At 44.3% G+C, this 12348-nt stretch overlaps 1 protein-coding gene across 1 annotated transcript in view; it reads left to right on the top strand.

Annotated features, from left to right (window-relative positions):
* The window catches only part of hmcn2 (hemicentin 2), a 39915-nt gene extending 33920 nt beyond the window's left edge, over window positions 1-5995 (top strand). Inside the window, exons 68-81 of the mRNA XM_040195063.2 lie at window positions 77-229; window positions 582-719; window positions 1028-1149; window positions 1254-1494; window positions 1609-1668; window positions 1749-1868; window positions 1969-2103; window positions 2324-2443; window positions 2641-2766; window positions 3319-3447; window positions 3554-3847; window positions 3935-4054; window positions 4135-4261; window positions 4347-5995. Of these exons, the coding sequence (XP_040050997.2) occupies window positions 77-229; window positions 582-719; window positions 1028-1149; window positions 1254-1494; window positions 1609-1668; window positions 1749-1868; window positions 1969-2103; window positions 2324-2443; window positions 2641-2766; window positions 3319-3447; window positions 3554-3847; window positions 3935-4054; window positions 4135-4261; window positions 4347-4725 (2264 nt within the window). The 3' untranslated portion in view covers window positions 4726-5995. The remainder of the gene's footprint in view (window positions 1-76; window positions 230-581; window positions 720-1027; window positions 1150-1253; window positions 1495-1608; window positions 1669-1748; window positions 1869-1968; window positions 2104-2323; window positions 2444-2640; window positions 2767-3318; window positions 3448-3553; window positions 3848-3934; window positions 4055-4134; window positions 4262-4346) is intronic.
* Window positions 5996-12348: the final 6353 nt, after the last annotated feature.

Raw genomic sequence — 12348 nt, 5'->3', positions numbered from 1 at the left:
CATCTTTATGAAATACAAAATGTATGTTATGAATAATCATAAATTATTCAAGTGCCTGTCTGTTTGGTGATGAAAGGAGAGACTCCTCGCAGGACCAGAGGCAGCCTGATAGGAATGGTGAACGACAGAGAGTTCGGTGTGTCCTTCCTGGAGGTCAACGTTACAGACGACCCCAAAGAGGGGAGCAGCACTCTGCATGCACACATGGACAACATCCCTCCCAGTGTGGGTGAGTGGTGGCAGCGTGCAGCTCGTGGCTCGATGTCACGTGTCCAGAGAGATGTTATTGTTTGTTGTGAGAGTCAAATCTATAAACAAAAGAATAGTTAGTCACCTTTTTAAATCACACAGTATGTATTCGATAGAGACGATTAGGCTGCAAAATAATAAACTCTACCGATAAACTCTAATAAAAGGTTTCTTTTCAAAACAAAAAGTATAGAATCATTCATTTTTAGAGAAGAAATGTAATTTTTCAGGGCATATATGGAGGTTTCTTCTGTCTTGTAATGATTTTCTAATTAGGATGTGAAAACATGAGCTCATTTTGGGGATTTGGTCCTAATCCTGTTTCGTTGCAGGTCCCTTGCTGCGGGTGCTGGTGTCTGTATTTGCTCCGATCTACTGGAGCACTGTGTTGCAGAGCGGAGCAGCCAGAAACGGCTACTCTTTCACCGAGGGCCAGTTTAGACAGGAGTCCCAGCTGGAGTTTGAAACTGGTAAGTTCTGCCATGAATCCGTTTCAGTCCATTACAAGTTTGTATATTTAAGCCTAATGATTTTTCATGGTAACTTAATCTTCCAAAGAAAGTTCTTTGGAGCTTGGCAAGTTGTTCAACTGATCTGCTACGTGATGAAAATATTGCAGTCAGATTAGTTTGTACTTGTAGTTTGCTAAATAACCAGCAGATGGCACTACTGATATTACCGACTTCACACATCCAGTGTATGAATTGCAAATAGTTCACATCACGCTCCTCTGTGATCATAAATAATGCAACCATTCTTTTTCAATCTCTTTAAACAGGGGAGATCCTTCGTTTGACCCACGTGGCCAGAGGTCTGGATTCTGAGGGAGTTCTATTAATTGACATCGTAATTAACGGATTTGTGCCTCCTTTGTTGTCATCATCTCATCTGAGCCTACAGGTGCGTTCGCTGCCCTCATGTCATTGTAAAATGAAAGACCCAAACCGCCTCTCAAGGGTTCGACAACGTCCTTACAATGCCCTTTCACCCCCCCACCCCATCAGGCGTTTGATGAGTCGTACGTGCAGACGGGCCCGGGGCAGTTGTACTCGTGGTCATCGCAGACCCACCAGAGAGGAGGAAACCCCATGGTGCTGCGCTGCAATCACACCATCATTTATGAGGGCCAGGAGGAGCGCCAGGGCCCCCTGCTGCAGCTGCTCAAGGTCTCCGGGATGAACAGCGTCTACAACATGTTCACGCTCACGCTGGACTTCCACATAACTTCCAGCCTCCTCATACCAGGTCTGGGGAGAATTGCAGTCACTGAAAGCTTATTTGAAAGTGTCTTACTTCATCCCATTAACATTTTGGATCTCAATATTGAAACCGCTCTGAACAAAACTTGTCTGTTTACAGATGGTTACGGAGACACTTGCCCTAAGGGTTTCCTTCTCGACAAAGCCGCCTACTGTGCCGGTATGCTCCTTTCCTTTTCCTTTGAACTGTGGTCGCTGTAGCAGTTTTAGTGTAATAATTAAATGTGTGTGTCTTAATAGATGAAGATGAGTGTGCGCTGCAGTCTCCCTGCTCTCACTCATGTAACAACATCATGGGGGGCTTTTCCTGTGCCTGTCCCTCTGGCTTCACCATCTCCACCGAGACCAACAAATGCCAAGGTGGGGCAAAAAACATGTTTGAGATCAATATGCAATGGTAATGGCACAAATGATCCCTGTCGTCTTCATCTAATCCACTTGTCGTTTCACTTTAAACCAGATATTGACGAGTGTTCCCAGGGATCACACATGTGCCACTACAATCAGCAGTGTGTCAACACAGTGGGCACATATCGCTGCCAGGCCAAGTGTGGACAAGGATTTAAACCCAGTGTTACAGGAACCAGCTGTGAAGGCAAGTCCCTCTAAATCACTGTTAAAACTGTCATATGTCCATTCATTTCATATGGAGGGTTAAGAACTTATCATCATCAACCGCAGTTGAGTTTTTCTTCTATCCAACTATATTTATTCCTGCAAAAATCTATCTAGACGAATCTAATTTCCATGCATACACTACCCTGTACTCTCCACAGTACATTGATGAAGCCAGATGTGTGAATTGTGTGTTTCAGATGTGGATGAGTGCCAGGAGTCTGCCCTCTCCCCATGCCAGCATCAGTGTCTCAACACTCTGGGCTCCTTCCGCTGCATCTGTCACCCTGGATACCAGCTGTCAGGACATCGCTGCATCGGTCAGTCACCTCAACTTAGTGGGACTCCCACTAAGGGTCCCCACTAAGTCAAAATATAAACATGGTTCCCCTTTACCTGTAGTGCTATTCGTCAAGATGGGTTTTGATTTGAGTTGTGTATTTTCGGATTGCTCACAAAAAGGTCTGTGGATTATCTTGAGTTACATGGTGACTAACTGCTCCGTCGACTTTCACAGACGTCAATGAGTGTACGAGAAATGTCTGCCCGGCTCACAAGGAGTGCCGCAATACAGAGGGAGGATACCAGTGTTTTGACAGCTGCCCAGCTGGCATGACCAAATCAGAGAATGGCGCCTGCATGGGTTGGTGCCTGATTCCACTTTCTATAGATGCTAAATAGCATTGAGTCATGATTTTATTCATTTAGAGAAACAACTTCAAGTCATCTGTGTGTTGAATGCTTATAGAGAGGACATCTCATGTGAGTTTACCGATTTATTTATCCTTGGATATTAAACACAGTTGGTAAAATAAGCAGGTGTCGTCCGTATTAGAAGTAGTAGAAGTCAACAGGACGAAAAGACGTCTACATTGCATTTTGGATGGCAGCAGGTCAGATTTGACAGGATCACTTAAAGGTACAAAACTAAATAAATGCTGCTTCTTTTCAGCAAAAGATAAAGATTTTCTATAAAAGTCCAATAATTATGAATCAGAAAGACCCTTTAAGATAGAGATGCACTTCATAATTAGGAAGCAACACAGTTAATGATAGTGTGGACACCGGAATGGTACCACAACCCGTAGTTTCATGGTAATATAACAAAATAATTATTTCAGCATTTTAAATGTTGGAAACACAAATGCGATCCTGGCTGTTGTTGATATATTGTTTTAAACCGCTCGTTTTTCAGATGTCGACGAGTGCCAGGATGGAAGTCACATGTGTCGCTACTCTCAGATCTGTCAGAACACAATCGGCGGCTACGGATGTGTGTGTCCCAGAGGTTACAGGTCGCAGGGAGTAGGCCTGCCATGTCTGGGTAAAACGTCTTCCTCTGTGTGGTTGTAAAACTCACCAACGGCACTCGTGCGCGAGAATTTACTTGATCCCTTTTCTGCTGTCTTTCTTCTTCTTCTTTTTTTTAGATGTAGACGAGTGCCAGCAGACACCCAACCCTTGTGCCTACCAGTGCCGCAACATGCCTGGCAGCTTCAGGTGCCTGTGCCCTCCCGGTACCGTGCTGCTCGGAGACGGGCGCTCCTGTGCCGGGCTGGAGCGAGCGCGCACCTTCACCAACGGCACCAGAGTGGCAGCAAGGCTCCGCCCACAGCTGGTGTCTTCTGTCGGCAGGCCGACACTCTCCCGAGCTCACGGAGCGTCTCGCATCACCAGGCAGAGCTGCCCTGTGGGCTACGCCAACCGGGACGGAACGTGTGTCGGTGAGTGTGCATCAAAGCAAACGGCACGAACCTCCGAGTCCACATTCTACCCGCATCGACTCTCACACCTTTATTCCCCCCGTGCAGATGTAGACGAGTGTCTGCTGAGGAAGCCGTGTCAGCACGAGTGCCGAAACACCGTCGGCAGTTTCCAGTGCGTGTGTCCCCCTGGTTACCAGCTCTTACCAAATGGCCGGAGCTGTAAAGGTGAGACTTTTCATTAAACCGGAACCTTTTTACTTTAGATTATCGTAACTAACATCTTGTCCAATTTCTCTACCATCTAGACATTGATGAATGTGCAGATCAAGGCATCCAATGTGGACACAATCAGATGTGTTTTAATACCCGAGGGGGGTACCAGTGCCTGGATACTCCCTGCCCTGCATCCTATCAGAGCGGACGAAGCCCAGGGTAAAGCCAATGACCAAAGAGAAATGTTGTACATGCTGCACTTTGTACTGACGCGTCAGTTGCACTTCCCTGTTGGCCTTTACAGGACGTGCTACAGGCCCTGCTCTCTGGACTGCGCCGCGGGGGGCTCTCCTCTGCTCCTGCAGTACAAGCTGCTGACCCTCCCCTCTGGCATTCCGGCCAATCACAACGTGGTGCGACTTTCGGCCTTCTCAGAGTCGGGCGTCCTTCAGCAGCGCACGTCTTTTACCGTGCTCGAGCAAGAGCCGGTGACGGGCGAATCGGGTCCGGTGTTCGGCATCCGAGACGAGGCGGGCAGGGGGATCATCTTCACTCTGAGGGCTCTGAACCGAGCCGGACTAGTGCGCCTCAAGGTGCAGGCGACCACCATCTCCCTGCAGGGGCGCATCACCTACCAGAGCATCTTCATCATCTACGTCTCCATTTCAACATACCCATACTGAGCCCCTGCGCAGCTTTACGGATGACTCTGCCTCCCGGTGGCCTTTGGACGCCTCCCACCCGACGAGGCATTTCACCCCCCCCCCCCCCCAGCCCTCTACCCTGTGCCTCGGACACATTAGGCCACGCAAAGAAGCTTAAAGATACAAGAGAAGGTGGACGTGGATGGACACGGATAGCCTTCATGGATCTGTGACTGAAATGTCACGGTGGAAAACGTCCTGTTAAATGTTCACTAGGTTCTGTTGAATAAATCACAAAGCAGAACCTCACCTGACAAACATGCTGGATGAACAAAATATTTAGTTTTTTCAATAAATGCCCTGTTTGGGGAAGAAATCGTTCTAATCGTGATCTGAAAAATGCCGAACGTCAAAAAATGTCAAGCAAGCACTGAAGTAATTTAGTATTCAACAGGAAGTAGCATTTTTTATGGTCAGTATGTTTTTACTTAAAAATGTTATTTTATTCTGTGACAGATTAATTCTTATATGAACAAAATGTTGCAATATAAGTCATTCAACAGTTATGAAACTGTACAATGTTTCTCCCAATATTTTTATTTATTTAAGTAATTTGTACACAGTCTATTAAAAAAACAACAACACTAGTCTCAGAAGTTTTGAATTAACAAAGATCTACGAGCACTGCGATGAACCTTCAGAGGCACAGTGGCTTGTAGCTTTTGAGCTAGCAAGATTGTTTCATCCGTTGTTTTGTACTATTTTTATAACATTTATTCACATGTGAAAGTGCTGATCTGAAGTGTTTTAAATAATATCCATAGAGTTGGACTACAATTACAGTTTCTGCAGTTTGGCATTAGCTAAAAAACAGCACATCATACGGTCATAACACAATACATTAGACCAACTGGATGGTTAATCGAAAGAAAAGCAATCGGTAATTATTATTTTGCATAAGAAAATTAATTTCTTATGCAAAATTGCAGAAAATGTCTTACTTTCTGTTGTTTATCTTATCATTTTGGACTGATCAAAAAGAGACATTTAAATACTTACCTTTGACATCTCAGTTTTTAATATTATATACATTTTATAGACCAACGGACATTAATTAACCTAGACAATAATCTACATTTGGAATATTTGGTATTCAGTAAAAACCTACCAATGTACAAATCAAAATAATCGCACTCACACTACACAATTGCTGTGTAAATGTTTTCCCAACTCTGCAGATTGATTAAATATTTCCCTGTTACTATTAATGAGTTTCAAATATGTAAAAATAAACTGGACAACAATTTGATATTTTTGTGAACAGTATTTTGCGGCTGACAGACAATATTACTCCAAAAAGTTTACAACGTACGCACACAAAATGTGTTTGTCCTCAAACCCGGAGACATCCTTTGAGATCATTTCCCCCCTGGTCGACTCGGACCCGAGCCTTTAGTAAACTTAACATATTGTTGTTAATCTAAGGACTTAGTTTGGATTTGTGATCTCGCTCTCTCCGACTTGCGTCCTTTCAATCTGTGATCTTTTCAAGCAAATTCGTATCCACGGTAAATGATACATGTTTAAAACCCAAAGCTTATTTGTACTTGACAGAGAGGTTGAAAGACAAATCTGTACAAAATAAACGAAGTTTGACAGATTCTTCTCATTTTGTGAGAGCCTAATATTTCCCATCCCTGCTTAGCATTCCTTTCAACAATCTACAATCTCATTGTATAATCAGCTTTAAATAAACAATATTTCACTTGGAAACTGGAAGCCAGCAACGACCTATAAACATGTGAAGTGGACGGTCTTCGCTGCAGGTAATACCTCATGTCCTCAGTAGATGGAGACATTAGGATCATGTGTTGGGCCCCGAGTGCTCTGCGTGTATCTTAGCCGTCATCGCTGCCATACGTTGAGCTGCTGGCTGTAACAACCTTGAGTGGATGCATCTCTGAAAGGGGGTCATTTCAACTGACCCCCGCTCATGGATGCAGTGCTGGTTACCCGACAGGGACGTTCACCTACGCAGACTCCGCTCCATCCATTTAGGTTTGCAACAATTTAACTGACGGGTTTGTTTGTCGTCCGTAATGCACACAACTCATTTCATGTTGTTCATTTCCATGAAATTTCCATGAAATGACTAACAGAGGAGGTCATGGAAAGTCGACCTGAGGCCAGTGAGTGGGTGTGTTTGTTGATGCCTCAGTGATTGTGTATAGTGGGGTGGGGGGGGGGTTGTTTTGATTTTTGCTGCTTCTGTGATGTGATCATTGGCTTAGCCTGGATGTTAGGAATTACAAGTGGGGGAAACATTGTGTGTGGATTTAGATACTTGTTAGTACTTAAGGTTTTCATACAAGGTAAACTCAGCTGTCACTCAGTGACAGCATAAAAAAAATAACAACAAAGTTGTTATAATTTTGTTGCTCTTGCAGTTTAGCTTCATTTTCAATTAATGTAAACAGACATGGTTATAGGCTCCTTTCTGACAACAAACCAACAGCTATCAAACATTATTGTCAAGCTAATTCACACTGTATGTGCTTTAATGTCTTTAATGAACCATTGGCAATAATTGAAGCAGCAGTTTCTGTGTAACCTTCAGAAAAAAATGTGAATAGAACAAGCAATGATGGGAAATAATTGGAAAATTTAAAAAAATAATCTGATAAAAACAGCAGGACTGTTCATCAAGCTGGAAGCAAGTCATTCATTAAGGTTTTATAAATCCCTGGTAACACATGTAAATGCATTGGAGGCCTTTTCCTCCTTTCTATAAAACAATTATTAGTGGAAATGAATGCTTGAGGCTGAGAGATGGCTTCCTGTACCATCTCCCCTACTGCTTTACAGTCCGCATGCCAGGAGATGCGAGACACTCATGTGCTCCACTCACTAATCAGCACAACACTGCTGGCGATTAGCAGGTAAAAGCAACGGCGCTCAGAGCACGGCACAAAGACAAAGTTTACTGGTGAACGTGCACAGCATCAAGCTGCTAAAGAGCCTTGCATTTCCAACAGGAGTTGGTGAAAAACAAGTTAAAAGCAGAGTAAATATTGATATTGAAGCATATTGAATTACATTTGGTTGTGTGATGCATGTTGCAGCTCACTATTTTGAATGTGGGCTTAAATACTTTTCCTGCTTTTCCGATTTACACTCGTGTTTGTTCACTGCAGCAGTTGGATTCAATTTCTCTGACACTGCCCAAAAGGACGGTCACTGAAAAACACCGTCAATCTCTTTTCTTTCCGTCTGGGATCCGAACCAGCAGAGAACAAGCGAAATGCTGCCTCAGCTCTGAGCTGTCCCGACTCTACTGTCTGTGACTAAGTGTGCGGCGATGAAGTCATACTATGATGTGGTGACTGAGAACCAACGCTGTAAGTGTGATGGAGGATGTGGAGAGCTTCACGAGACGGTCAAAACGATGGCTTCGTGCCAAATAGTTAAGTGTACCAGCGCTTGCATCTTTCGGTCTGTCCGATGTGTCGGGTTTGCAACTGGTTCTTTGAAGTTAAAGGTAGGATTTGAGTTCTCGTTGGGAGGGTTTGATTGAAGAACCATCACGGCTCCGCCTGCGTCACCCGTCCTGTGTTCCCTCTCCAGTTTGCGTGCATGTGTAAGTTCTTCGTCCTCATTAACTCACCCGGGATGTCAAACATGTAAATGTAATCAGGCTGCACACTTGTTTCCAAACATAAAACAACTTGGGCCACATGTTTCCAACCCGTTAATGGAATTCGCTAGCACACACGCTCATGCGTCTACATTGGACTCAACGTTAGAGGCACATTTATGAAAATGAAGTATATTTTCCAGATGACATATTGCTTTTCTCGCTTCATATGGCGGCGCTGCCAATAAACGAGATAATCAACGCGCGTGTGCACCGCGTTCTTCTCACCCAGAGTGCTGCCCTGTGCCCTACTGGAAATAACTTGTGCACAGATGAAAAGGATGCCATTCTAATATTTACTCGTTACCATGGCAACAGTGTTATATACAATATATAAAAATCTTTCAAAATCCGGCCAGTGTGGAATAACGCAGACAAACGATCATTTGAGGTCATTTGTGCCTTCAAACGCTGTACGCTTACGTATGGCGGCGTGCGTACTGACATGTCCCCTTTGTGTTCTGTGTTAATCTCTGTTTTTAAGCCTTCAGTTGAAGGAGACGTGGTTGCTAAAATGCAGAAGAGTTACAGTCTACACGAGCTCATGGAGATATGCATTACAGCAAACAAATTAAACTGCTTAAATTAGGCTCTGCCCTCGATGCAGCACTCGAGGTGGAGCAATAAAATAAAACAAGCACACTGTGTGGTATCCTACTTGACATAATTATTTTCAGCCAGCTTGACGATATTTTCCACACGTAAGGCAACAGCTTTCCAAGAATCAGTGAGTTTTTGGACCACTGTTTACCTTTAACAGCTTTGTGTCTGTAGAATATACAGACGATGATGTCATCTCTAACTGTTGCAGCCTCAGAAACATAAACCACCCACAACGCTTCCTCGTCCTAATAATTTCCTGCAGACATGCAGATATCTGAGAGGACACCTCCATTGGTTGTAAACACGTTGACAGGCATCTAGCTGTGGCGTGATTGCATGCTCTCACTTCACTTTGAACGTGGGCCAGACGGTGACTTCAGCGCCACATTGCTTGCCGCAGTAGTTCCATCCATCCTGCTTCGCAATCTGCCCGTCAAGCTCTGCTTCCTACAATTACTCCCCACCAATGCCAATGGGGCTCAAAAAAACAAAAACATTTTGTAGCAATGGATTCAAAGAGGTAAAAAGACCAGCACATGCATAAGAAAAGAGAGGCCGCAAAGTGCTTTAGTTCCATACAAAGTCTCAAAGCTAGTGGATTTCTTCCAGGCTCATGGTTGCATGGTTGCATATGAACATGAAGGGAATATTCCAGTGTTATCTTTATTTCTATCTGTGGCCCAAGACATCTCTTAATGCAGGTCTAAATAATTCACATATACGAGTAAAGTACTATTGCATCAGCAACTGTTCAATTTGCCCCTGCTTCTCCGTGCCTAACATTTTACAGACAAGCAGGTTTGCTGCCCCCTTAAGATATGAGGTGTCAGCTCCATTAGTGAGGCCAAAGCCTCCGTTTTCCAGACCTGCAGTTGTTCACGAATAACTCTGCTGAGATTTATTGCTGTGTTGGACAGGTAATTGTCAATCCTGCTCCAGTGATTACTGTCAGACACAACCGTGTCGCACCGGTGCTCAAGGAGTACTTTTTCTCACGGCGAAAGCACCTTAGGACATCTATAAAAATACCACCGTGGCAAAAAGTCTCATGAATACAACGCAAGGTGAAATAATCTTCGGTAGCACGTAAAAAGTTGCCTCTGTTTACCATTTTCCAAATGAAATGATGAGGGGTGGTTTCGCTCTAACAAAATATATTAAGTGCATATCCAGTACCTCTAAATCTAAAATATATTTCTCAGTCATACGCTATTTAAAAACAATCAAACGAGCCGTATTGATAAAACGGGGGCAAGATGTAAACCATCCTCAAAACTTGAAAAACAGGGAGACCAAACCACACTTGTTTCCTGTTTGCAACCAGATGGCCCGGCAGCCCCGGCCTGTAATCACACGCTTGTAAAATGACTTTTTCAGTTCAAGTTGTACGTTTTTCAGTGTTTTCGACAGCTGTTCTCTTATCTGCAGACCTTTGCAGGACTAGGGTGTTTCTCTACTGCAAGATTTAATTTAGTACCTTCAGAACATCTAAACCGGCACGTCACGACGGGCTTGAGTGCAACGCACTTCCTTCACAAGCCAGGAACGGGATGAGATGGAAATATCATGGTCATAAATAGTTTATAAAAATAAACCCGAGGTAAAGGGAAAGGCCAAAAACAGCCCTGCAACTGTCTTGATCCTCCCACACAGCGGCCTCGGAGTAACTGGGGTTCACGGCATCGAGTGACCTGTCATGACTCCCACCGCTGGGACGATACATTTTGGACTATTTCAACAATGCTTTACTCCAAAATAAGAAACGTATTAAAATGTTGCACTTATTGTAGCAAAGCCAATACATTTTTGATGATGTAGTTTTCTTCCTCTGATAAGAAGTCCGGTTGCATCGGTGCAGTGGATACGGAGTTGACTGCTCGGTGATCGCAAACACAGAATGAGCTCACAAGGAAAGAATGGGCCGTTAAAAGGCGTGTTCTACCGCTCCGAAGAGACACTCAGTGAAGGATAGTCTGTAGCGGAAGACTTTTGGTTTTGCTAATAGACATCATTTAACGCTGTGAGCTCACTGTTTGCTTTGGCAGAGTCATCAGTTTAGCGCCTGTCCAACATCCACTTTTTCTACTCCGGCTCCATTGGACAGTTTATGACTGTCTACAAATGTATTGGATCGGAGTTTTTTCCTCTCGGAACTCAACGCGCTGGTGGCTGACTCTCAGATGGACGTGACCTGCGGCGGTGTTTGACCCCAGGAAGTGTGTGTGTGTGGGGGGGCGACAGCCATCCATCAGCCAGTGTCGTGGGACACACAGTGGCTCTCTCTCTCTGACCAGTTCGCGCTCCTTGAAATATAAACACACTTATATTTAGCTTGCGCTCTTCGCATTTTCTCTTTGCTCTTCGCCAACGAAATGCCCTCGACTGACTCCACTGGAGATCTAAGAGTTTGTTGGTGAAACACTGTAGTCCATAGCAACAAACTGGAACTGATTTGCCGTTTCTACGATGGTGGAAATCACGCGTACTCAGGGAACACAGCTGTTGAACTACTAAAAAAAAGGATGATTGATGAAAGTCAGCTGTAGATAATATATCAATACATCGGGGTAGTGTTGGAATTTTATACTAGTTAATATAGCTTGGTCCTTTCATCAGCTCTATCATATATCAAGGTCAGCTCACCAGCTGTAAGCACCAAAATACCTTTTGAAACCAAGAAGCTCATCGTACGATGTGTGTCTTCGTTCTTTTTTTAGTAACGCACTATGCTTTTATCCCGTTTCATATATCAAGACGTTGCATGTTGCCCAGTTTAAGCCCCTTTTGCTCATTGGAATCAAGCAACGAGGCGAATCACACAGACAATTGGGGACCATTTTGAATCACCAGTGTTTGATCTACTAGTGAGAATACTGATAGAATATTGTAACGAATGCCTGCTGCCCGTTGGGTTCTCTTGGCGTGAAAGGTTTTTTGTTTCTTTGCTCAGACCATAAAGGCCGTGTGTCTCGTCTGGCGGCGTCTTCCCCCCACTGGCCGCCGGCCGCCAGTCCGCCGCATATATTGCGGGGAGAACACGATTAGTTCAAACGGATCACACCTGAGGCCACTTAGGCCCCGTTGCCACAACCGCTCCCCCCACTCTGTCGCCTCTGCAGCTGCGCCCGACCACGCCCGCCCCCCCACCACCAATACAAACATGTCCCGTTTTAGATCAGCGGCATTCCTCCAGAGCAGCAGAAATCATCACTAAATGAGCTGCAGTGTGCGTTAATGCCACACGGTGAATATTTAGGGTGATACATTGGTTGGTTAGAGGAACCTTGTGATGGATAACAGACGTTCTAATGAGTTTAATTGACTTAAGTTTCATAGGTAAAAATTGAAAATGCCTGGTCAACATT

The sequence above is a fragment of the Gasterosteus aculeatus genome, chromosome 13 (genome assembly GCF_964276395.1).
Source record: "Gasterosteus aculeatus chromosome 13, fGasAcu3.hap1.1, whole genome shotgun sequence".
Classification (NCBI taxonomy): domain Eukaryota; kingdom Metazoa; phylum Chordata; class Actinopteri; order Perciformes; family Gasterosteidae; genus Gasterosteus; species Gasterosteus aculeatus.
The sequence above is the reverse complement of the archived record's forward strand: the minus strand, read 5'-3'. Positions and strand labels throughout refer to the sequence as shown.